The sequence below is a fragment of the Vipera berus genome (genome assembly GCF_964194415.1).
Source record: "Vipera berus genome assembly, chromosome: Z".
NCBI classification, from domain to species: domain Eukaryota; kingdom Metazoa; phylum Chordata; class Lepidosauria; order Squamata; family Viperidae; genus Vipera; species Vipera berus.
The window spans coordinates 131,674,666-131,700,544 of record NC_138205.1 but is presented as its reverse complement, the minus strand read 5'-3'; the positions used below and the strand labels follow the sequence as shown (position 1 = coordinate 131,700,544).

General features: G+C 48.9%; 2 protein-coding genes across 3 annotated transcripts in view; both read right to left on the bottom strand.

Moving 5' to 3' along the window:
• Positions 1-8,650, bottom strand: part of CSPG5 (chondroitin sulfate proteoglycan 5) — a gene marked incomplete at its 5' end in the record, with an annotated part of 20,269 nt that extends 11,619 nt beyond the window's left edge. The window contains 2 exons of the mRNA XM_081346288.1: positions 8,146-8,373; positions 8,545-8,650. Coding sequence (XP_081202414.1) covers positions 8,146-8,373; positions 8,545-8,650 — 334 coding nt within the window. The remainder of the gene's footprint in view (positions 1-8,145; positions 8,374-8,544) is intronic.
• SMARCC1 (SWI/SNF related BAF chromatin remodeling complex subunit C1) overlaps positions 7,312-25,879 on the bottom strand; it is an 84,192-nt gene continuing 65,624 nt past the window's right edge. Inside the window, exons 25-29 of one of the 2 annotated variants that reach the window (XR_014028586.1) lie at positions 25,026-25,160; positions 18,763-19,033; positions 10,850-11,017; positions 8,545-9,041; positions 7,312-7,541 (exon numbers count right to left, since the gene is read on the bottom strand). Coding sequence is in view for 1 of the 2 variants with exons in the window: in XM_081344882.1 (XP_081201008.1) it covers positions 8,950-9,041; positions 10,850-11,017; positions 18,763-19,033; positions 25,026-25,160 (666 nt within the window). In the remaining variant the exon portion in view is untranslated. Of the gene's footprint in view, positions 9,042-10,849; positions 11,018-18,762; positions 19,034-25,025; positions 25,161-25,879 lie in introns of both variants that reach the window. The other variant, XM_081344882.1, reaches the window with a different exon arrangement.

The window sequence follows — 25,879 nt, the reverse complement described above, 5'->3', positions numbered from 1 at the left end:
AGAATAGAAATATAGGATAGAGTAGAATAATGGCATTAGAATAGAATAGAATTAGAATTAGAATTAGAATTAATAGAATAGAATAGAATAATGGCATAGAACAGAACAGAGTATAGAATAGAGTAGAATATAGGATGGGATGGGATGGGATAGGATAAAAATAGAAAAAGAATGCAGAATAGAAGAGAATAGAATAGAATAGAAAATGTGGAATGGAAATAGAATAGAATAGAATAGAATAGAAATATAGAATAGAATAGAATAGAATAGAAAATATGGAATAGAATAGAATACAATAGAATAGAATCTTTATTGAGAATAGAATAGAACAGAACAGAATAGAATAATTAAAATAAGAATAGAATAGAACAGAATAGAATACAATAGAATAGAAAATATGGAATGGAGTAGAATGGAATGGAATGGAATAGAATAGAATAGAATAGAAAATATGGATTGGAATAGAATAGAATAGAATAGAAAATATGGAATGGAGTAGAATAGAATAGAATAGAATAGAATAGAATAGAATAGAATAGAATAGAATAGAATAGAAAATATGGAATGGAATTTAATGGAATGGATTGGGATAGAATAGAATAGAAAATATGGAATGGAATAAGAATGGAATAGAATAGAATAGAATAGAATAGAATAGAATAGAATAGAATAGAATAGAATAGAATAGAATAGAATAGAATAGAATAGAATAGAATAGAATAGAATAGAATAGAAAATATGGAATGGAGTAGAATGGAATGGAATGGAATAGAATAGAAAATATGGAATGGAATCGAATGGAATGGATTGGAATAGAATAGAATAAAAAATATGGAATGGAGTGGAATGGAATGGAACAGAATAGAATAGAATAGAAAATATGGAATGGAGTAGAATGGAATGGAATAGAATAGAAAATATGGAATGGAATAGAATGGAATGGAAAATATGGAATGGAATAGAATGGATTGGAATAGAATAGAATAGAAAATATGGAATGGAGTGGAATGGATTGGAATAGAATAGAATAGAATAGAATAGAATAGAATAGAATAGAATAGAATAGAATAGAATAGAATAGAAAATATGGAATGGAGTAGAATGGAATGGAATGGAATAGAATAGAAAATATGGAATGGAATCGAATGGAATGGATTGGAATAGAATAGAATAAAAAATATGGAATGGAGTGGAATGGAATGGAACAGAATAGAATAGAATAGAATAGAAAATATGGAATGGAGTAGAATGGAATGGAATAGAATAGAAAATATGGAATGGAATAGAATGGAATGGAAAATATGGAATGGAATAGAATGGATTGGAATAGAATAGAATAGAAAATATGGAATGGAGTGGAATGGATTGGAATAGAATAGAATAGAATAGAATAGAATAGAATAGAATAGAATAGAATAGAATAGAATAGAATAGAATAGAATAGAATAGAATAGAAGCTGGAAGGGACCTCGGAGGTCTTCTAGTCCATCCCCCCCCCCCCCGCTCGAGCAGCAGAGCCTATCCCATTTCAGACAGGGGACTGTCTGGTCTCTTCTTAAAACATCTCCAGTGACGGTGTGCCCACGATTTATGGGCCTTGGAGTCCCTTCACCTGCGGCAGGGGGCTGCACTGTATCCCTTCCGGGCTGAAGGGGTGGAGGGTGTGTGTGTGTAGAGCAGACCACCCCGGGAACGGCAGCCGTACACGTGAAACGCTTGATTTTTTGGGGTGGGGGGGTTTCAGGAGGAAACTCACACCCGCCACCCCGCCCCGAACTCAACCCATCCCAAAGTAATGGATCCAAAGGCAGAGATCTCCAGTCAAAGAATGGAAGGCAGGGGACTATTCGGATTGCGAGCAAGAGTAGCGTCCGGCCTGGGTGGATCCGTGGGTGGATTGCGGCTGGGACTTGATTTGGGCCTTCAGTCTTTTGGGGTGGGGGGTGGGGGGGTTTGAGGTCTAGGGCGACGTCGGCTGCTTGCGATTCTCTGTTAAATCTCGAGCGGACTTCAACTCCCAGAATTCCCCAGCCGGCACGATTGAAGGGGTGGTGTGTGTGTGTGTGTGTGTTTGAGTGTGTGCGGACTTCAGCTCCCAGATAAAGAGGGCTGACTTGGATCCCAGAATCCCCCAGCCGGCGTGCTTTAAGAGGGGAGGACTTCCACTCCCAGAATCCCCCCAGCCGGCATGCGTTAAGAGGGGAGGACTTCCACTCCCAGAATCCCCCAGCCGGCCATGCGTTAAGAGGGGTGGGCTTCTACTCCCAGAATCCCCCAGCCAGCGTGCTTTAAGAGGGGAGGACTTCCACTCCCACAATCCCCCAGCCGGCATGCGTTAAGAGGGGAGGACTTCCACTCCCAGAATCCCCCAGCCAGCGTGCTTTAAGAGGGGAGGACTTCCACTCCCACAATCCCCCAGCCAGCATGCGTTAAGAGGGGAGGACTTCCACTCCCAGAATCCCCCAGCCAGCGTGCTTTAAGAGGGGAGGACTTCCACTCCCACAATCCCCCAGCCGGCATGCGTTAAGAGGGGAGGACTTCCACTCCCAGAATCCCCCAGCCAGCGTGCTTTAAGAGGGGAGGACTTCCACTCCCACAATCCCCCAGCCGGCATGCGTTAAGAGGGGAGGACTTCCACTCCCAGAATCCCCCAGCCAGCATGCGTTAAGAGGGGAGGACTTCCACTCCCAGAATCCCCCAGCTGGCATGCGTTAAGAGGGGAGGACTTCCACTCCCAGAATCCCCCAGCCAGCGTGCTTTAAGAGGGGAGGACTTCCACTCCCAGAATCCCCCAGCCGGCATGCGTTAAGAGGGGTGGACTTCCACTCCCAGAATCCCCCAGCTGGCATTAAGAGGGGAAAACTTCCACTCCCAGAATCCCCCAGCCAGCCATGCTTTAAGAGGGGAGGACTTCCACTCCCAGAATTCCCTCAACCGGCCCCGCTTGAAGACGATATCATTCTTCCTAAAGGATTTTGGGAGTTCAAAGCCGCTCAGGTCCAGAGAGAACGTTGTTAGCTTGTCCCAGGACAGGGCAGCCGTGTCAGTTCTCCAAGGGAGGAACGGGGCGGGTGTGAGAGGGAGGAGCAACTCCATAGCCCATGATTCTGGGCTGCCTCCGCCTTTGCAATCCCCCGCCCCTTGCCACCTCCAGAGCTTGCAGAGCCGCCAGGCCCGATGGAGCCTTCCTTTGCACACACACACACACACACACACACACACACCCCGTCGTAAATCGAGGATGAGTTGCAATTCCCGCCGTTGAATTAGGCCCGAGCTCTACGGAGCCCCCAATTCTTGGGTTTCCTTAGAGCAGTGGTAGGCAACCCCGGCTCTTTTATGACTCATGGACTTCAACTCCCAGAATTCCTGAGTCAGCTATGACTCAGGAATTCTGGGAGTTGAAGTCCATGAGTCATAAAAGAGCCGGGGTTGCCTACCCCTGCCTTAGAGCAACCTGCAGAGAAGAAGTTTGGCGGTTGATCGCTTGGGGTAGCCCTTGATTTGGGGGGGCTTCTGAGGGGGTGGGCTTTCCTAGCCAGGATCTGTTGCTCGTTTGGGGGAACTCCTTGACTTTGGGGGATTCTGGGTAAGTGTGTGTGTGTGTGTGTGTCCTTTCCTAGCCAGGTTCTCGGGGACCCGTTCGAGAGCGGGAAGAAGCAAACTGGGTGGTTGCAAAAAAAAGAAAGAAATAATAATAATAGTAATAATAGTAATAGTAATAGTAATAATAATAATAATAATAATAATAATAATAATAATAATAATAATAAAATAATATAATAATAATAATAATAATAATAATAATAATAATAATAATAATAATAATAATAATAATAATAATAATAATAATAATACGGGAGACGCTGCGACGGTCGTAACTGTGAAAAACGGTCGCAAGTCAAATTTTTCTGTGCCGTGGTAATTGGAACGGTCAGTAAACCGACCGTTGTAAGTCGAGGACTATCTGTATAGGGTCTGCTGCTTGAGCAGGGGGATGAACTGGATGACCTCCAAGGTCCCTTCCAACTCTGCGCTTCTATGATTCTGTAAGGATCTCCTGCTTGAGCAGGGGGTCGGACTCGATCATCATAATAGTAAAGTTGGAAGGGACCTGGGAGGTCATCTAGTCCAACCCCCTGCTCAGGCAGGAAACAGATCAATTGTGGAAGGAATCCATCGGGAATCGGGAGGATTGCCAGGATCCTTCATCGAAACGGTGGTCTGGTGGGGTTTGGCTTAGCTGAGAGCGCAAAGCGGGTTTCCTCTAGGCATCAGTCCATCATTGCAGGCACACAAACACACACACACACACACACACACACACACGGACGCACAAAATCACCTTGAACACACACACACATACAGAGTAGATGAGCATACACCTGCAGCATCCTCCAGCCATGCGACTTGACAGGCCCTCCTGGCTGAGGACGCTGGGAGTTGTAGTGCCATGGCATCTGGATTGGGAAGGCTGAAACAGCAGCGTGTGTTTGTGTGTGTGTGTGTGTGTGTGTGTGTGTGTGTGTGCAGGAAAACCCGGAAACCGGCTTGACAGGAAGATGGGAGTGGGATTTACGAAAGGAGAGGAGCTAAATCGCCTTTAGTGTTTTTAAAGCAAAAAAAAAAAACCGCCAAGTTTTAATGGGAAAAAAAATGCAAAAAAGTCTGAATTTTTGGGGGGGTTTTTTTTTTAATGAAAAAAGGACATTGTGCTTTAAAACGATTTTGTTTTTCTTCAAAATGCAAAAAAAAGTGTGTTAAAACTGGGTTTTGGTGGCTTAATGCCAAAAAAAAAACAAAAAAGGAAATTTGAGTTCAGTTATGGATTTTTTTGTGACTTAATGCCCCCCCCCAAAAAAAAGGGAAATTGTGTGTTTTAAAACCGGGTTTTTGTGACTTAATGGAAAAAAAAAGAAATTGTGTGCGCTAAAACTGGGTATTTGTGGTTTAGCGTAAAAAAGAAAAGAAAATTTGAGTTAAATTATGGATTTTTTGTGGCTTAATGCAAAAAAAAAAAAAAGGAAATTGTGTGTGTTAAAGTGGATTTTCTTTCCTTAATGCAAAAAAAGAGGAAATTGTTTGTTAAACTGGATTTTTTGTGGCTTATTGCAAAAAAAAAAAAAAGGAAATTCTGAATGTCAAAACTGATTTTTTTTGTGGTTTACTGCAAAAAATGGAAGTTGCGTTGTCATAAAACTGGATTTTGTGTCGGCTTAACGCAAAACAAGGAAATTGTGTGTATTCAACCACGGGTTGCTTAATAGAAAAAAAAAGAAGAATGTGGCTAGTCCTTCCCTTATGACCCACAAAGGAGCCCCCAATTTCCGTCGTTGTGTGAGACGTTTGTTCAGTGAAGGTTGCCCCGTTTTCCGACCGCTAAGTGAATCACTGCAGTCGTTAAATGTGACACGGTTGTTAAGCAAATCGGGTTGGTTTTGCTCGTCCGAACGTTGCAAAAGGAGGATCACGCGACCTCGGGACACTGCGACCGTCGTTAAGTATGAACCAGGTGCCCAGCCTCTCCATTTTGATCGCGTGGATTCTGGGGGACGCTACAAACCATCGTAGCTGTGAGAAACAGCCGTTAAGTCCCTTTTTTCCAGCGCCGTTGTACCTAGGGAACAGTCACTAAGCAGACCGTCGTAAGTCAGGGACTTTGTGCAATCCGTATATATCCCAGGAAAGATTTCGGTTGTGAAGACCTTACGTGTTGTGACCTTCCAACATTCCTCCTCCGAAGGTCGCAAAAGGAGGATCAGGGGACCGCCCCCCCCGCCCCACCCCGGGACGCTGCGACCGTCGTAAATGTGAGTCAGCGGCCCAGCTTCTGAATTTTGATCACGGGATGCTGGGGATGGTGCCAAGGTGGCTAAGTGTGAAGAACGGTCCAGAGCCTCTTTTTCCCCAGTTGCCATGGTAACAAGGAACGGTGGCGAATTTTACCTACCTCTCTGTCTGTCTGTCTATCTCCATCCATCATCTATTTTTTTTCTTTCTTTCCTATCTCCATCCATCCTTCTTTCCTGTCCGTCCATCTTTATCTTCATCTTTTTTCTCTCTCCATCTTTTTTTTAAAATCTACCTATCTGTATCCCCATCATTTTTTCTTTGTCTCTAACTACAACCATTTTTTCTTCCCTATCTCCATCATCTTTCCATCCATCCAATCTATCTCTCCATCCATCATCTATTTTTTTCCTTTCCTTTCCTAGCTCCATCTATCTATCCATCCATCCATTTTCTGTTTCCTATCTCCATCTTTCCTTTCCTATCTCCATTTTTTTTCTTTCCTATCTCCATCCATCTTTTTTTCCTTTCCTTTCCTATCTCCATTATCTTTCTCCATCCATCTCTTTTCTTTTTCCTATCTCCATCTATTTTTTTCCTTTCCTATCTCCATTATCTATCTCCACCTTTTTTCTTTCCTTTCCTATCTCCATCTATCCATCCATCCATTCCTTTTTTTTCCTATCTTCATCTTTCTTTCCTTTCCTATCTCCATTTTTTCCTTTCCTATCTCCATCCGTCATCTATTTTTTCCTTTCCTTTCCTATCTATCTGCTTTTCCATTTATCTTTCTCTATCATCTATCATCTGTTTTTCTCTATCTATCTATCATCTGCTTTTGTTTATTTCTTTCTCTATCATCTATCATGTTTTTCTGTCTGTCTATCCATCCATCCATCTCTATCTATCTCTATCTCTATCTCTATCTCTATCTCTATCTCTATCTCTATCTCTATCTCTATCTCTATCTTATCTATCTATCTATCTATCTATCTATCTATCTATCTATCTATCTATCTATCTATCTAATCTATCATCTGCTTTTCCATTTCTCTTTCTCTCTGTATCATCTATCATCTCTTTTTCTCTATCTATCTATCTATCTATCTATCTATCTATCTATCTATCTATCTATCATCTATCTATCTATCTATCTATCTATCTATCTATCTATCTATCTATCTATCTATCTATCTATCTATCTATCTATCTATCATCTATTTTTCTCTCTCTATTATCTATCATGTTTTTCTCTGTCTGTCAACTTCGGACCGGCAAAGTCAATGGGGAATCCGGATTCACGTAAAGTGCCGGTTACTAACTTAAGATCTGCAGCGATTCGCTTAACGGCGGCGAGCATGGTCGTCAAATGGAGCAAAATTGACCTCACAATTGTCTCGCTTGGCAACGGGACATTTTGCGGGTAAATCTAAAGCAAGCATTGCTAATTTGGGGCTCCGTTGTGGTTTGCACGTCGAGGACTACCTGCCCGACCAACAAACAAACCGACGACACGCCGAGTTGCTTAAAAAAACCCATTTTTTTTTATTCTAAAAGTCACAAAAATTGAGACATTTGTGCTACAAGAATCAAAGTTCCCCCCCCCCCCCAACAAAGAAACCGGAGCCAAAACAAAAAAACCACCCGACCCCAAAGGGGAAAAAAAAGACATCTTCTCTTTCTCATGCGTACCGAAACACCCGTTGTGTTAATATTTCCCCACACATACGTAACGCAGCAGGATCCGGTCACTAGTCGAGTTAAAAAAACAAGGAGAGAGAGAGAGAGGGAGAGAGAGAGAGAGAGAGAGAGAGAGAACGAGAACGAGAGAAGAGAGAGAAAACCTCTCAAGTTTTACAAATCTGTTACAATCAAAATTCTCGCTTAAAAAAAAAAAGGACTCGGAGGCGATCCGTCAAAAAGGACCCATTCTTGAGGACCACAAGGTAAGGAGGGGGTGGGGGGGGTGCACGTGGGAGACCCATGTCGGAAACCACAATTCCCAAGGGTAAGGAAGGGCGGGGAGTGCGCACGGGATGTTGAGAATCGCAATCCTCCCGGTCCTCTCCCGAGGTAATGAGGAACGGGGGATTGCGGGGGACGAGATTCCAGCGGGGCCTTTGAAAAGGGGACCGGATCCTTCCTCAAATAAGGGGAGAGGTTGGGACACCCCCCGGTTGTGTACACGGCCGCTGAATTCTTCACGCAACTGGGCGAGGGGGGGGGAATGAGGTGGATTTGGGGTGTCCGTACCCCTTGCAGGCCCTTAAAACGAGGCGAGGGAGCGTGGCCGGAAATCAACTGGGTGCGGCTGAGAGCGTCCGGGACCGATGCAAAGTCGGCAGCCCCCCCCACCCCCCGTTTCTAAAGGGTCGAAGGGAGGCAAGCATAGGTAAGCAGGGGTTTTGGGGTACAGTCGAGGTTGGGGTGTTCCTATGAAAGGTGAGAGGCGGCTTGATTTGGACCCCAAAGAGGGTCCACGCTCGCTGGCTTGACCTCCGCTGCCCAGTGCAGCGGTTTTAAGAGGTAGTTTTGAGAACTGATGGCGGTGGAGGATGGTGATGGGGTGGTCGAGCAAGTGGGCTGAAGGGGCAGGAGCCATAGAAAGGTGTGGGGGGCGGACTGGGAGGGGAGGTCCCTATGGATTATTACATTGACACTTGTGGGGAAGGGAGAATGCGGCGTCCCCCGTCCCCCAGGTTGAAGGAGAAGGCGTGAAAGAGGAAGAGCGATAATTCTGGAGAACTTGTTCACCTGGAAGAAGCGATCTGGAGACATCTCCTAGAAGCATTGTCATCTTGAAGCTACGGGGAACCCTTCGTTTTTCTCTCCACTGGTTCACGGGACCAAGGTGGTCCATCTTGGTTCTTGGCCTCACCCACTGACCCAGCCCCCGACCTCAGGAGACCGCAACCAACTCTTTTGAGGATGCTGGAAAAGCCCTTGGTGGCCAGGAGATCGAAGCACCAACGATGTGCCAACTCTGGGCCAGAAGGACCACCCAGAGCGTTATGGCCGCCCCCATCCCCAAACCATGGGAGTTGTGGGTCGGACGACGCAGAGGGGTGGGGGGGAAAAGAGAAGCCGGGAGAAGGAGGAGCAGAACATGGAAGAACGATGGTGTCGGTTGCATCTGCCAGAGCTTGAGAAGGTCTCGTTTCAGGGGGCGGTGGAGGCGGGCAGCGGTCCCGCCGGTGGCGGCGTTGCCCCATCGGCTGGAGGAGGAGGAAGAGAAGGAGGCGGCTGAGGATCTGAGGAGAGACACCAGAGAGAGAATTAGGATGGGCATCTGGAAAGAGAGATCTGACCTTCCAAGTTGGGTTCTTCAGAAGATTCAACATCGGGCCCGGCTTAAATGAGGCAGAAGATGGGTTGGAAGCCACCTCTGAATGTTGAAAACCTGGAAGGTTTGGTCATAAAATGAGGCCCCCATTTTAAGAGGAAGACCAAGGAGAACACTCTGAATGTTGAAAACCTGGAAGGTTTGGTCATAAAATGAGGCCCCCGTTTTAAGAGGAAAACCAAGGAGACCAACCGGTGAAGATCTCCACGGCTCCTAGCAGAGATGGATGGATGGATCAGAACGTTCATTTGGGGAAGGGTGGACCACAGCCACCAGTCGGTTGGTAATATCGTTTAGCCCTCAACTTACGATAAGTTCGTTGAGTGACCGTTACTTCACACTTAACGACCGTTGTCGAAGCCCTGAGTTCACGTGATTAAAATTCAGAGGCTGGGCAACTGACTCGTACTTATGATGTTTGCAGTGCCCCCCTTGGCGACTTTCCGATGAGCGAAGTCAACAGGGAAGCCGGAAATCGCTTAATGACTAAGTGAACGACTGCAGGGATCCGCTGAACAAGCAGAGGCGAGAAAAGGTCGTAAAAATGAGGCAGGAACTCACTAAACAAAACATCTCGCTTAGCGACGGAGATTTGGGACTCAGCTGAGGTCATAACTCGAGGACTGCCTGCCTCTTTCCACTGGGAGGTGTCTTAACTCCAGAGATGAAGAGTCTGGAACAAAGCGATCACGGAGCGTTTTAAGGACAGGCAGTCCTCGACTTACGACAACAATGGAGTTGGTCGCTTTTTTTGAGTTTGTGAGGCTGTTGTCGAGGACTATCACAAAGAGTTGGGATTTTCTTTGGTTTATTGCTTTGGAAAATTGATTGGCTGAATTCCCAGCAGTGCCCATAAAAATGGGAGTTGGCAGTTCAGGAATGGCATGTTAGGATGCCAGGGGAACTCCCTGCCACTGGATTTGTACGAGGCTTGCTTCAATTAAAAACCAAGGGCTTTCGGAAGGATTATGGACAGCAACGGGGCCAAAAGATTTTCAAGAAAATATTAAGACAACCGGGATGGCAGAAATAGTCCTTGACTTACAACCACAATTGGGGCCAAATTTTTGGTTGCTAAGTGAGACATTTGTTAAGTGAGGACCTTGTGTGTATCTGCTGTAGACTTTTTTCTTTTTTTTTTTAGCAATATATATATATTTTTATAGGTTTCCTAGCTGCTTCCATTTCAACCGGTTTCTATCTTAATAAGCAATTACATTCAAGGTGGTCCTCAAATTATGACAATTGAGCCCCCGGATCCCGTTGCTAAGTGAGACATTTGTAAAGGGAGTTTGGCCCCATTTTCTTGCCACTGTTGTTAAGTCCAGCCATGTCAAATAGGGGAAGCCGGATTCGCTTTAACGACTGGGGACTAACTTAAGGGATTCGCTTAACAAGCGGTGGCGAGAAAGGTCGTAAAATGAGGCAAAGGTCTCCCTTAGCCACTGTCTCGCTTAGCGACGGAAATTTTGGTCTCTGTCGTGGTCATTACGTCCGTCCATCCACCCACTCACTTAATGATGGCGGCCAGAAATGATCCTCAAACAGGACCGCATTCACCTCACGCGTCATTCCTGCTTAGCCACGGAAATTTGGAGGCTCCCTGGCGGTCGTAAGACGAGGACTGGTTGCAAATTTCAGAAATCGAATCCAATCGAAACCTGGTGTCTGAACATCGGCCAAAAGGGAGACGAGGTTCCCAGAGGGAAGACTTACACAAGCCGTTGGGAGATGCGAGGGGTCCCCGGGGCCCCACAATATTTCCTGGCCCAGATGGAGGGACGGTGGCGCTGGAGGCCGACTGGGCGCCAGCGGATCCGGCTGGCATGATTCGGCCTGGCAAAGTCTGTCCGGGCATCATGGAGCCCTGCCCAAGGATTGGACCTGTAAGGGGGAAAAGAACACGGGTGTGTGTGGGGGGGAACTCGTGTGACGGTGGTGGCCCCAGGAGTCCATCCTTGAAGCTCTGGAACAGCTCCTTGTCCAGATCTCCATGCATCCATCTTCTGGTCATCCATCCCCTCCCTCCTTCCCTCCCTTTGATCCATCCATCCATCCATCCATCCATCCATCCATCCGGTCCTTTTCATTCATCTCCTCCTCCTCCTTCCCATCATTCAATCCATCCATCTCTCCATCCCAGTCCCCACCAGATGAAACGGGCACACAAAATGGAAAGAGGGAATCTCCCCAAATAACACAACATTGTCACACCTCCCACGGGCAACCGAGCATCACGGTCCAGGTCTATTCAAGCCCACCTGCCCAGGTCGGGAGGGTTTGAAGCCCCCAAAAGTGCAACCATGGCGCTCGCTATTGGTTCAGAATGGTATGATCATCTTCTTCTGGGCAGGGGATGGGTTGAGAAGCTTCATGAACTCCAGGAATCATGAGAAGATCTCCACAGTCCCCTCTCCTCCCCAAACTCTATGATTCTACGAGGAAGTCAGGACGAGCTTCTGACCACGTTCTCCAGAAATCATGAGAAGATCTCCACAGTCCCCTCCTCCCCAACTCTATGATTCTACGAGGAAGTCAGAACCAAAGGGACCGGTCCTCTGAGCTTCTGACCACGTTCTCCAGAAATCATGAGAAGATCTCCACAGTCCCCTCCTCCCCAACTCTATGATTCTACGAGGAAGTCAGAACCAAAGGGACCGGTCCTCTGAGCTTCTGACCACGTTCTCCAGAAATCATGAGAAGATGTCCACAGTCCCCTCCTCCCCAACTCTATGATTCTACGAGGAAGTCAGAACCAAAGGGACCGGTCCTCTGAGCTTCTGACCACGTTCTCCAGAAATCATGAGAAGATCTCCACAGTCCCCTCCTCCCCAACTCTATGATTCTACGAGGAAGTCAGAACCAAAGGGACCGGTCCTCTGAGCTTCTGACCACGTTCTCCAGAAATCATGAGAAGATCTCCACAGTCCCCTCCTCCCCAACTCTATGATTCTACAAGGAAGTCAGAACCAAAGGGACCGGTCCTCTGAGCTTCTGACCACGTTCTCCAGAAATCATGAGAAGATCTCCACAGTCCCCTCCTCCCCAACTCTATGATTCTACGAGGAAGTCAGAACCAAAGGGACCGGTCCTCTGAGCTTCTGACCACGTTCTCCAGAAATCATGAGATCTCCACAGTCCCCTCCTCCCCAACTCTATGATTCTACGAGGAAGTCAGAACCAAAGGGACCGGTCCTCTGAGCTTCTGACCACGTTCTCCAGAAATCATGAGAAGATCTCCACAGTCCCCTCCTCCCCAACTCTATGATTCTACGAGGAAGTCAGAACCAAAGGGACCGGTCCTCTGAGCTTCTGACCACGTTCTCCAGAAATCATGAGAAGATCTCCACAGTCCCCTCCTCCCCAACTCTATGATTCTCTGAGCTTCTGACCATCCATGAATCATGAGGGTTATGATCCATCCTCTTGAGGAACATCTCAGCCATGGCTTCTAAGTCTCGTAAAACAGAAGTCCTGCAGCTCGATCTTCAGATCTGGCTTTGCCAAACCCTTATCGGGAGAAGCTCCTTTGGGTGGTGCCCACGTCACGTGGCCTCTCCAGCCAAGGAAGCCTACTCTAAATCCGTTAAGTCCTCCTAAGGTGATCCAAGTTAAGTAGATGAGGTGGACGGAGCACAACAAACCAAGGTACTGAACTGCCAATTCGAACGCTCGCTAAAAACTGTTAGCGGGACAGTTTTATTAGTATCGTTATCAGCACGATATTATTTTCCTCATTTTTTTTTTTTAAAAAGGACGTAAGAGTCCATAAACGCTCAAAAATTCCCAGCATTCCTCGGACATTCCTCGGTCTCAAGCTGGTGGGAGATGGGGCTCTACAAAGTACCCCAGATCCTGGGTTCCTTGCCCTTTAGGGGGAAAAAGAGACCAACAAACCCAGCAAATTAATCTCGGAGCTGGCATGTACAAGTTAGCGGTTGCACAAGTTAGTAAGAATCGGTCCGGTTTGAAAGCTTTCCTTAATTGAAAACATCCTGGTCCCATGCTTTAGTCGCAACGCTAGGTGGGACGTTTGCCTACCCCCCCCCACCCCAGAAGTCTTGCTACTCAGTGCGTAGCTCCCTCCATCCCTCCCATCACCATACTTCTCCATACTATCTTTCCACCCGTCCCCCACCCTTCCGTGTCTCTGTATATCTCTCCGTCCATCCATCTCCCTCCATCCCTCCCTCCTTCCATCCCTCCCTCCCTCCCCATCCTTTCGACCCATTTTCATCCCACTCTCCATCCCCCAGCCTTCCACTTTCATCTCTTCCTTCCCCACCCTTCCACCTCTCTCTTTCTCTCTCTCTCCCTCTCCATCCATCTCTCCTATCCATTCACCATCGTTCAGTGCCTCTGTAGAGAGAGAGAGAGAGAGAGAGAGAGAGAGAGAGAGAGAGAGAGGAGAGAAAGGAAAGAGGGGGCAGAGAGGAGAAACGAGATGGAGAGATAGGGAAAGAGGGAGAAAGACACAGAAGAAAAATGAGAGAGAGAGAGAGAGAGAGAGAGAGGGAGGAAGAGAGGGAGGGAGAAAGAGAGAGAGAGAGGGAGGGAGGAGAAAGAAAAGAGGGGGCAGAGAGGAGAAACGAGATGGAGAGATAGGGAAAGAGGGAGAAAGACAGAAGAAAAATGAGAGAGAGAGAGAGAGAGAGAGGGAGAAAGAGGGAGGGAGGGCGGGAAAAAGAGAGAGAGGAGAAAGAAAAGAGGGGGCAGAGAGGAGAAACGAGATGGAGAGATAGCGAAAGAGGGAGAAAGACACAGAAGAAAAATGAGAGAGAGAGAGAGAGAGAGGGAGAAAGAGAGGGAGGGAGGGAGAAAGAGAGAGAGAGAGAGAGAGGAGAAAGAAAAGAGGGGGAAGAGAGGAGAAACGAGATGGAGAGATAGGGAAAGAGGGAGAAAGACACAGAAGAAAAATGAGAGAGAGAGAGAGAGAGAGAGAGAGAGAGAGAGAGAGAGAGAGAGAGAGAGAGAGAGAGAAAGCGAAGACTCTCAGTCCTGCCCCCTCCTCTCAGCAACCCCCCCCTTTAGCCCTGATTATATTACCTAGTTGGGCCATGTAATATGTCTGCAAGAAAACCACCCAACTCAAAGAGCACCAAGGATCCCAAATTGTTCCTCCTCCTCCTCCTTGCGCCGAATGACGTTACCTAGTTGTGTTCCGAAACGTCTGCAAGAAAGCCACCCAGCTCAAGAGAGGACCCGGGACCCACACTTTTATTAATTCACACCCCAGCCAGGTTTGGGAGGACAATTTCAGAAGCAGAGTTTAGAAGCAACGATTGGAACCAGAGAGGAACAAGCGGTTAGTTGCGCTCAGGGAGGAAAAAAACAAACACAAAACCCACAAGTGAAGCGATCTGTACACCAACGTGTTGTTTGCTGCGTCGGTATACAGCCGTAACGCGTTCAGAGCAGCCTGGATCACAGTCAGCTTCGGCCCTAAATCACAGCTTGCCAAAACACCAGGCCTAGCTTTATTCCCTGTGCCGGTGCTTCTCAACGTTAGCCACGTGGGAAGGTGCGTGGACTTCAACTCCCAGAATCCCCCAGCCAGCCCTCCTATGGCCGAGTGAAGTAATTTTGGGGAATTCGATCCAGCTGGCTCCACGGATGCCAGAAATCCCAGTTTGCTTCCGCTCAACAAGAGCGTAGTAGAAAAAGAACAATCAGGACCTCTTCCAAAATGCGGCTGAACTACAACTCCCAGCATGCTCAGGTAATCTGATAAGGGGGAAGGGATGCTGGGAGGGGAGGTCTCCCTCCCACCTGGGTTGGGGAGGGGGGAGGGAGTCACGTGATCACAAGTGTCCAGGCAAAGATCCGAGGTTGCCTTGATGGGTCAATGTTGTTATCACTTCCTGACATGGAGGGCTGGGGAATTCTGGGACTTGAAGTCCACATGTCTCCCCGGGGCTGAAGTTGAGAAAACCTCGGCCCAGGCTAAACTTCGGCGCGTACAACCTGCAGCCAAGTCCTTCGTCTTAACAAAAGTTCATCTTTAGCGACTGTTCGGAGTTACGACGCCACTGGAAAAAAATGGCAATTTAGGATCCTTTTTTCCCACCTTTATGGCATTTGCATGCAGCATCCCCCGGGGGCCATGCAATCAGCATTCGGATGCTTGGGCAACCGACTCGTATTTATGACGGTTGCCGTGTCCCGAGGTCGCGGAATGAAAATTCAGACGCTTGGCAACCGACTCGTTATTTTATGTCCCGGGGTGGGGGTGGGGAATCATGTGATCCAACTGCAGGGATTTCCCCTTAAACAACTGTGGCAGGAAAAGGAGGCAAAGCTCCTGGAAGAAATTTGGGGGCTGAAATTCCGGTCGTTAAGTCGAGGACTATTTTTCTCCAGGACTTTCGTAAAATGCTTTTAAGTCATCAGCGAGGAGAAAAATATATATCTATATCTATATCTTTCCTGGCAAATAGATGGGGAAGAAATGGAGGTAGTGACAGATTTTGTTTTCCTGGGCTCCAAGATCACTGCAGATGGGGACTGTAGCCAAGAAATTAAAAGACGCTTGCTCCTGGGGAGGAAAGCCATGGCAAATCTAGACAGCACACTAAAAAGCAGAGACATCACCCTGTCAACAAAAGTGCGTATAGTCAAGGCTATGGTCTTCCCAGTTGCAATGTATGGCAGTGAAAGTTGGACCATAAGAAAGGCTGAGCGCCAAAGAATTGAGGCCTTTGAACTATAGTGCTGGAGAAGACTCCTGCGAGTCCCTTGGACTGCAAGGCGATCAAACCGGTCAGTCCTAGAGGAGATCAATCCTGACTGCTCTTTAGAAGGCCAGATCCTGAAGCTAAAACTCAAGTACTTTGGCCACCTAATGAGAAGGAAGGACTCACTGGAGAAGAGCCTAATGCTGGGAAAGATCGAGGGCAATAGAAGAAGGGGACGACAGAGAATGAGGTGGCTGGATGGAGTCACTGAAGCAGTGGGCGTGAGCTTGAATGGACTCCAGAAGATGGTGGAGGACAGGAAGGCCTGGAGGAATGTTGTCCATAGGGTCGCGATGGGTCGGACACGACTTCGCAGCTAACAACAACAACATCTATATCTATTTTTCCCTCCACTGCTCTACTTTGCAAGAAACGGCACGTACCGTAAAGTGCTCTTTAAAAGCCTTTTTCTGTGTGTGTGTGTGTGTGTGTGTGTGTGTGTAGAGAGGGGGGGGGGCGAAATAAAAGCAGAGGAAAAGAGGTTTTTTCTTTCTTTCTTGCAAACACCGAAGTGCAAAACTCCATCACGGAGGCCCCGCGGGAAACGGCTCCCTGTACCCCGGATTTGCACAGCAACCCACCCCGCAACGAACGGTTAGGGCGAGCGAGTTAAGGGGCAGGCGATCCTGCGATTGCACGGTGGCGAATGACACAAATGGAGCTTTGTTTGGAGGAAGGAGGGGTGGGTGGGACGGAGAAAAACGCAGAGGGAAAACGAAAACGGATGAAGGGTTCAGACGCTGCGATCAGACGGACAGATTGGGAGGGAAAAGGAAAAAAAGAGAGAGAGGGCGACTGGGGAGAGAGAGAGAGAGAGAGAGAGAAGGAGGGTTGGTGGGGAGGAAGAGGAGAGAGGATGGGGAGGGCTGGAAAAGTGGAACGGCTAGAGCAGGGGAAAAAAAGGGAAAAAAAGAGGAGGAAGCGGTGACCTACATAGAAGAAGGGAGGCTGAGAGGAAAACATACAAACGCACACATATACACAAATGCACAGCCGAGCACAAACAGCAGCTGTTTCAGGGGGGGAAAAAGAGGAATGGTTCATGAGACAGGCAGCAGCTGGCTGAGATGTCTCTGCATGGCTCCTTCCTTGCTTCCTTCCTTCCTCCAGTATATCTCCTTCTTTTCCTCCCTCCCTCCATCCTTCCTCCCTTCCTCCTATATCTCCTTCCTTTCTTCCATCCCTTGATCCCTGTACTTCTTTCCTTCCTTCCATCCCTCCATATCTTCGTTCTATTCATCCTTCCCCCATATACCGACTTCCTTCCATCCAATCCTCAATCCTTCCTTCCTTCCTTCCTTCCTTCCTTCCTTCCTTCCTTCCTCACTCCCTCCCCCATACATCTCCTTCCTTTCTAACGCTGCTGATGTTACGCAGTTGGGTCACGACAGTCTGCAAGAAAGCAGGGATTCACCCCAGACAAACAATTAAGCAGAAAACAATCTTCTAACGGATGAACTAAGAATGGCCTGTGTGTGTGTGTGTGTGTGTGTGTGTGTGTGTGTGTGTGTGTGTGTGTAAACCACGACTTCCAGCGGAAAGCAACAGTATATAGACTCCCCCTTCCTTCTAGATCTTGGGAGGTCATCTAGTCCAACCCCCTGCGCAAGGAGGAGACCTTTACAGAATCATAGGATGACAGAGTTGGAAGGGACCTTGGAGGTCATCTAGTCCAACCCCCTGCTCAAGCAGGAGACTCTCACAGAATCATAGAGTAACTGAGTTGGAAGGGACCTTGGAGGTCATCCAGTCCAACCCCCCTGCGGATGGAGGAGACCCTTACAGAATCATAGGATGACAAAGAGTTGGAAGGGACCTTGGAGGTCATCCAGTCCAACCCCCTGCTCAAGCAAGAGATCTTACAGGATCGTATTGGAAGGGACCTTGGGAGGTCATCCAGTCCAACCCCCTGCTCGAGGAGAATCCTTACAGAAACGTCTACAAGAAAGGTCCCAAGCTCCGAGAGCACCAAGGGAGTCCACAAAAAAAAAAACGAGGAAAAACGCAGATAAGCCGGGATTCACCTCAGACAAACAATCGGGGAGAAAACAATCCTCGAGCCACCGAGGGGAAAAAAAAAAGAAGAAAAAAAGAAAAGAAAACCGCAATCCCGCCGACACTGCCACGGGATAGAGAGACCAAAAACCCGACTTCGGACTAGCGCTGATGACGTTACCTAGTTACCGCCAAGCACCCCAGAGTCCTCGCACCTACGACCACTGTTTTTCCCACCCCGCCTTCGCACTTATGACCACCGCATTTCCCTCCCACCCCCCCTTAGGGTCACGTGGTCAAAATTCAGCTGCCGCACGACGCCCTTTAGTGGGTTAGGACGCTGAGCTTGTCGATCAGAAGGTCGGCAGTTTGGCGGGTCGAATCCCGAGTGCCGCGTAGCAGAGTGAGAGCGCCTGTTACGCGTCCCAGCTCCTGCCAGCCTAGCAGTTCGAAAGCACGTAAAAATGCAAGTAGAAAAATAGGGACCGCGACGGTGGGAAGGTAACAGCGTTCCATGCGCCTTTGGCGTCTAGTCATGCCGGCCACATGACCACGGAGACGTCCTCGGACAAGCGCTGGCTCTTCTGCCCCGGCCCCTGGAGTCGGAAACGACTAGCACACATGTGCCGGGGAACCTTTACCTTTACCGATTCAGTCAACCGCCGCGAGAAGGAATTGGTGGTAAAAGCAGGCGCGACTCAACTCAAACCGCTGCCTCGCTGAGCCCCCAACGTCGGCCGCAAGTCGAGGACTCCCGGCTTTCTTTCCCCCACCTTAACGCGCCCCCAGCCCTTGATAAAAAACCCGGAGTGTGCTTGGCTTCCTTGGATCCGGTCAGAATCTGGCGCCGAGCCTGGATCGAACTCTTTCCCCGCCGAACGCCGGACCGGCGTCGCTCACCTGGTTGAGGGGTGTGCGGCGGAGGCATCTGGTGATGCATCATGGGGTAAGGGGGAGGCTGCTGGTGCGATGTCAAGGTTATCCCCAGAGGATTCATGCCCGGACCGCTGGCGTGCTGGTGTGACTGTTGTGAGTTCTGGCTCTGTTGTTGTTGTTGTTGTTGTTGTTGCTGCTGTTCTAATTGTTGCCGGGCGCGGAGTTCGGCGTATTTCAGCTGCTCCATGTGGAAGTTTTGACGCTCGGTTAGCAGCTGCTGCCTTTGCTGCTCCAGCTGGGGGGGGGGGAGAAAACAAAACGAGACGGGGAAAGTCATAAACCGATCGGCGGTTCGAAGCCCCCCCCCATAAAAACAGCCCCCGGTTCAGAGCCCGCCCTAAAAAAAGAATCAAGGCTCAAAGGCCACCCCTAAAAACAACCACGGTTTCAATGCGCACTCTAAGAATAACCACGGTTCAAAGCCCACCGTATAAAACAGAATTAAAAGCCCACCATGAAAACAACCACGGTTACAGGCCCACCTTAAAATAATAATAATAATAATAATAATAATAATAATAATAATAATAATAATAATAATAATAATAATAATAATAATAATAATTTTATTTATATTTATTTATATAAAGCAATCATGGCTGAGAGCCCCCCTTTAAAAAAACCATGGTTACAAGCCCCCCCCCCTAAAAACCACCACCGGAGCATGCTTTCCCCGGCTCATAAAATCGCTCCAGGGCATCCCTTTGAAATTCACGGCCATAAATAGTGGGTCTGGGAGGGTTAGTCCTCGCCTTACGACCACACGCAAGCCTGTTTCCGGGGCGAAGCGACACTTGTTAAAAGCGGGGGTTTGGCCCCGTTTGGCGACCTTTCCGGCGGCCGTCGTTAAACGAATCGCTGGGGTTGTTAAGGGAGGAAGGGAATCGGGCTTGCCCACTCTGACTTTGGCCGGTCGCAAGGTTGCAAAAGGGGACCCGGCGACCGTCATAAATACCGAGTCGGTCGGCAAGCGTCTGAATTGGGATTGCAGGCAGTCCTCGTCTGAACGACCACAACTGAGCCTAACATTTCTGTCCTTAAGAAAGTCATATGTGCAGTGAGCTTTTTGCCCCATCTGACGGCCTTTCGTGCCACCGTGGTCAGGTGAAAGAAACCCTGAGGTTGCAAAGTGAGTAACACGGTCGTTAAGTGAATCTGGCTTCCACATCAGAAGGTCGCAAAAAGGGGGATTACACGTACAGAGTGCTCCTCCTTACTCCTGTTTTTCTTTCCTACAACAACCCTGTGAGGTGGGCTGAGAGACAGGCCCAAGATCACCCAAGTAGCTTTCACGCCGAAGGCGGGATTAGAACTCACCGTCTCCTGGTGATTGGCCCAAAGTCACCCAGTGGGCTTTCACGCCTAAGGCGGGACTAGAACTCACCGTCTCCTGGTGATTGGCCCAGTCACCCAGCCGGCTTTCACGCCTAAGGCAGGACTAGAACTCACCATCTCCTGGTGATTGACCCACAGTCACTCAACTGGCTTTCGTGCCTAAGGCGGGACTAGAACTCACCGTCTCCTGGTGATTGGCCCAAAGTCACCCAGTGGGCTTTCACGCCTAAGGCGGGACTAGAACTCACCGTCTCCTGGTGATTGGCCCAAAGTCACCCAGTGGGCTTTCACGCCTAAGGCGGGACTAGAACTCCCCATCTCCTGGTGATTGGCCCAAAGTCACCTGGCGGGCTTTCACGCCTAAGGCGGGACTAGAACTCACCGTCTCCTGGTGATTGGCCCAAAGTCACCCAGTGGGCTTTCACGCGTAAGGCAGGACTAGAACTCACCGTCTCCTGGTGATTGGCCCAAAGTCACTCAACTGGCTTTCGTGCCTAAGGCGGGACTAGAACTCCCAGTCTCCTGGTGATTGGCCCAAAGTCACCCAGTGGGTTTTCACGCCTAAGGCGGGACTACAACTCACCATCTCCTGGTGATTGACGCACAGTCACTCAACTGGCTTTCGTGCCTAAGGCGGGACTAGAACTCACCGTCTCCTGGTGATTGGCCCAAAGTCACCCACTGGGCTTTCACGCGTAAGGCAGGACTAGAACTCCCCGTCTCCTGGTGATTGGCCCAAAGTCACCCGGCGGGCTTTCACGCCTAAGGCGGGACTAGAACTCACCGTCTCCTGGAGATTGGCCCAAAGTCACCCAGTGGGCTTTCACGCCTAAGGCGGAACTAGAACTCACCGTCTCCTGGTGATTGGCCCAAAGTCACCTAGCTGGCTTTCACGCCTAAGGCGGGACTAGAACTCACCATCTCCTGGTGATTGGCCCACAGTCACCTAGCTGGCTTTCACGCCTAAGGCGGGACTAGAAGTTACCATCTCCTGGTGATTGGCCCACAGTCACTCAGCTGGCTTTCTTCCCTAAGGCGGGACTAGAACTCCCAGTCTCCTGGTGATTGGCCCAAAGTCACCCAGCTGGCTTTCATGCCTAAGGCGGGACTAGAACTCCCCGTCTCCTGATGATTGGCCCAAAGTCACCCAGCGGGCTTTCACGCCTAAGGCGGGACTAGAACTCACTGTTCTCCTGGTTTCAACCAAGTCGACTCGCAAAACCGACACCAATGAAACAATTGTGCAGGGCATGGCCACTGCCGGTTTTTCGGGCTGACGGCGGGTGTCCCTTCTTTTTTAAAAGCAACAACAACAACAACAAAGCGACAAAACGTAAACGTTTGCGCCCGGCAAGCCCGTCGGAGTTAGGAGCCCGCGGAAGAGAAGGGAAGCGGAAAGACAACGGATCTCTTACAGATCGTGCCAACTTTCTCTCTGAATTTTAACGGGAACAGGGAAGGGAGGAGGAGGAAATAATCAACCGATTTGAAACATCGGACAAATTCCTAAATTCTGGTCACGCCTCGGTAACCCAAAAAAATAAAAATAAAAAATGACCGAATCTGCCGTGCCTGGAATGAAGACCAATGGAATGTCTCCACTTGTCAACTTCCGATTCGGATGATCATCATCGCCTAGGGAATCCTGTTCTCAAGCTCCGATCCTTACCCGTTTTAGGCCGGGTTACGTGCGTGCGTGCGATGTAAAATTTTAACAAAACACTGCGGGCCATTGCAGGGTGCGAGGTGCAGTTGTGATGCGAAACACACACACACACGGGAAAAATTACAAGTTAAGTCTCCCGGGTGTGGCTTGTCCGCTTGGGGTGAAGGCCCCCCACCCCCACCCCGGACGCCTCTCCCTTTTGTGAGATTGACACTAAGCTCTGGACAACTTTCTCGAGTTACACTGAAACTATTGTGTAGTCAATTTCACCTCTCCGCCCCTCTGCATCGGGAAGAGACTAAAAAACACCCGATTCGACGACGCGGCTCACGCCTGAGACAGAGAGAAGCGGGGACCCGCTAGTTTGCAGGGGAAAAATTTGACTTTCGTTGCACCCCCCCCTTTTTCTTTTGGAAAGGCCGGCAACCGCTGCCTAACACACCGTGGGGCGAGAACAGCTGCTTGCTGCAAGAGAGTAATTTTCTCGGGGCGGGAGGGGTGGGGGTGGGGAAGGGAATCAACGGGGAAGCTGCCTTCGCCCCTAGCAACCGTCCTTTCCTTATCTGCCAATCAGCAGAGAGCAGGAGGGAGAGACGCGGGGATGGGGACGGGGAGGGGGTTGTCGCACAAAAGCTCTCTTGCGTGGAAGGGAAATTGGGAAAACCCGGCGGAGAAAGAGCGAAGAATGTGCCGGGAAATCACACGTCCGTCTCAAGCACGCCCACCATAGAGGTGGGGTAGTGCTGTGGGAGCGCCCCGTTTTACGCGGTTCACCTCCAAGGGGAAACGGGATGGGCTACGAAAAAAAACCCCCCAGGGGATCAAAGGGTCAGGACGAGAACGATGCCTAAAACGTTCTCCCAACGGCGGAGAAGTCAACTTGGGATCTGGGCGACGGTCGTTGGGCCAAGACTAAGAAAACGAAGGCTGAATGAATTGAGTGTGGGGGTTCCGGAGGGGCTCCGGGGACCGACCGTCGTAGGGTGGGTGCCCAGAGAGTCAGCACGGACTGGATGCGAGGGGCCCGAAAGGAATTCACGAATTGACCTTGGGGTGATGGGAGGGGCTGCGGGAATTGACCCTGGGGTGCCCGGAGTCTTTCTATGGATAGACCGCGGGCTCCCCAGAGGATGTTCACGGGTCAACTGTAGGGTGTCTGGGGGAGACTCCACGGATTGGCTGCAGGGTGTCCAGGGGGAATTCACAGATGGACCAGAAGGACTTCATGGATTGATCGTTGGGGTATGCAGAGGGACTTCCCAAATTGACTGCGGGGTGTCGAGAGGGACTTCACAGATTGACCGTGGGGTATCTAGAGGGTGCCCAGAGGAACTCCACGGGTCGACCTTGGAGCGTCTTGGGAGACTCCATGGGTTGACCGTGGGGTGCCCAGAGGAACTCCACGGATCGACCGTGGGGTGTCTGGGGAGACTCCATGGGTTGACCGTGGGGTGCCCAGAGGAACTCCACGGATCGACCGTGGCGTGTCTGGGGAGACTCCATGGGTTGACCATGGGGTGTCTGGGGAGACTCCATGGGTGACCATGGGGTGCCCGGAGAGACTTCATGGATTGATTATGGGGTGCCTGGAGAGTCTACATGTATCGACCAAGACGGACTGAGAGGGACCCCACGGATTGATGGTGGGGTACCCGAAGGGACTCTGTAGTTTGACCAAGGGATGCCCGGAAGGACTCCACGATCTGACCATAGGGGTGTCCATAGGGGTGCCCAATGAGGGGTCTACGACATGGCTTTGGGGTAGATTTTGTCACCAGCTCCCCAAATGCAAAAAAAGAAGATGCAAATGAACTGACTGAACGTCGGCATTTGTAGTAGAAGGGATGGCAGAATCTGGGGGCAGAGGAAAAAAAAGGGGAAGCCTAGAATTCTTATATCGGCACAAGGGAACCAAGTCCAACCACCCTTGAATTCCACTGACCTATATGGAATTCCTAGCAGGTGTTGCTAGCCGAGAAAATTCCCAAGCAAAGGGTTTCGGCAACAGATCACTTTAGTTGAAAGATTCCTGTCATTAGCTTTGAGCAACAAATCACTTCAGTTGAAAGATTCCCACCATTCCGCTTTGAGCAATAAATCACTTCAGTTGAAAGATTCCCGCCATTAGCTTTGAGCAATAAATCACTTCAGTTGAAAGATTCCTGTCATTAGCTTTGAGCAATAAATCATTTAGTTGAAAGATTCCTGTCAGTAGCTTTGAGCAATAAATCACTTCAGTTGAAAGATTCCTGTCATTAGCTTTGAGCAATAAATCAATTTAGTTGGAAGATTCCTGTCAGTAGCTTTGAGCAATAAATCACTTTTAGTTGAAAGATTCCCACCATTAGCTTTGAGCGATAAATCAATTTAGTTGAAAGATTCCTGTCATTAGCTTTGAGCAATAAATCAATTTAGTTGGAAGATTCCTGTCCTTAGCTTTGAGCAATAAATTACTTTCAGTTGAAAGATTCCTGCGCCTAGGTTTTTAGCAATGCATGGCTTAAGTTGGACCTTCATACGTGCACCTGGTGCATCTGGGGGGAGGGGGGATCCCTAACCCAGGATTGTTGCCAGCAATGTTGCTGTTCAGGAGAAGTAGCACTAACAATTCTCTAGTGATAGATACATGATTTTTCTTCACGTTAGAAGCCTATATATCAATCTCTTCACAGAGATCACGGCTAAGGCGGAGTCGCTAAATGAGTCAGACTGGAGAAATTCAGTGTCCCACTCAGCGACGGCAATCTTGGGGCAACCTGTGGCGAGAAGTCGTGTTTCTCTAGGGTTTATTACACCTAGTCCTCGACTTACAACGGTTCATTTAGTAACCGTACGGTTAAGACGGCACTGAAAAACAAAAACAAAACCCCGACGCGTACTCTTTTTTCAGAGTTGGGACTTTTGCAGCATCCCCTATGATCACGTGATCAAAATCCAGAGACCGGGCGACTGGTTCGCTTTTAGGGCGGTTGAAGGAAGGTCGCAAAATGAGGCAAAACTCAATTAACAAATGTCTCACTTAACAACACACATTTCGGGCTCCATTGTGGCTGCGCGCCAAAGACCGCCCGTGTACAGGTATGCGCACTGCCCAGAGTTATTGATAAAAAGGATAAATTGGGCTCTCAAGAAATCAACCGCGAGAAATCTGGAGGAATTTTGAGCCGTCAGACCGGAGGGGGGGGCCCCGTCCGAGACAGTGAACGGAACCAGGTTCGAATCTTACCGCCTCTTTCTCTCTATCCATGATGGTTTCCAGCTCTTCAAAATGGCGAAGTTTGATCTCCAATTTCTTCATCTGGGTTTCCACCAGGAGAGCCACCAGAGACTTGATCTTCCGTTCCTCGACGGCGGCCAGATGCTAAGGGAGAAGAGAAATCAGTTTACCCGAAGGCCAAACCAGAAGTGTGGTGTTTTTTTTTGGGGGGGGGGTAGTTCTGGATGGGTATTTTTTTGTTTCTGTCATTTAAAACGTCTCGTATTTTCATTGTCAACTTTCCGATCGGCGTCTCTTTCAGGCTTCTGCAATTCTTGTGGGGTTTGCTTGAAACAGAGATGGAAAGGGTTAAGAAAAACCTTAATCGAGGTTGCCGTAAGGGTGATCCAACAGCACAGCAGCGGGATCTGCCTTAGCAACTGTTTTTAAGGCCGAGATTTCTTTCAGGGTAAATTGAAGGCACCGTTATATCCTTCCTCGTCACTAACATGAAGTAATCGCCTCGAGGCGGCTTAAGAACTAAATCTCCATTAGCGGTGTTAAGACAAAGCTTGCTTGCGACCACAAAGGGACGTACGGATTCCCAAGGGTGAAATAAATTTCATTTATTCAAACGACTCTTGAAAACAGGGATTCTGGAAGGTGACGTGTTTGGGAGAGACTGGGTAGGATGGTTTCGTCAGCCGTGTTGCGATTTGGAGGGGCGTCAAACCGGTGTGATAAGGATTGGGGTTTACTGGATGAAACAAGGATTTGCCTTGGATCCCAGATAGAAAAGCAAAGCCTATACAAGAGGAATTAATGCAGGTAGTCCTCGATCTACAACAGTTTGTTTAGTGACCATTCAAAGTTAGAAGAACAGT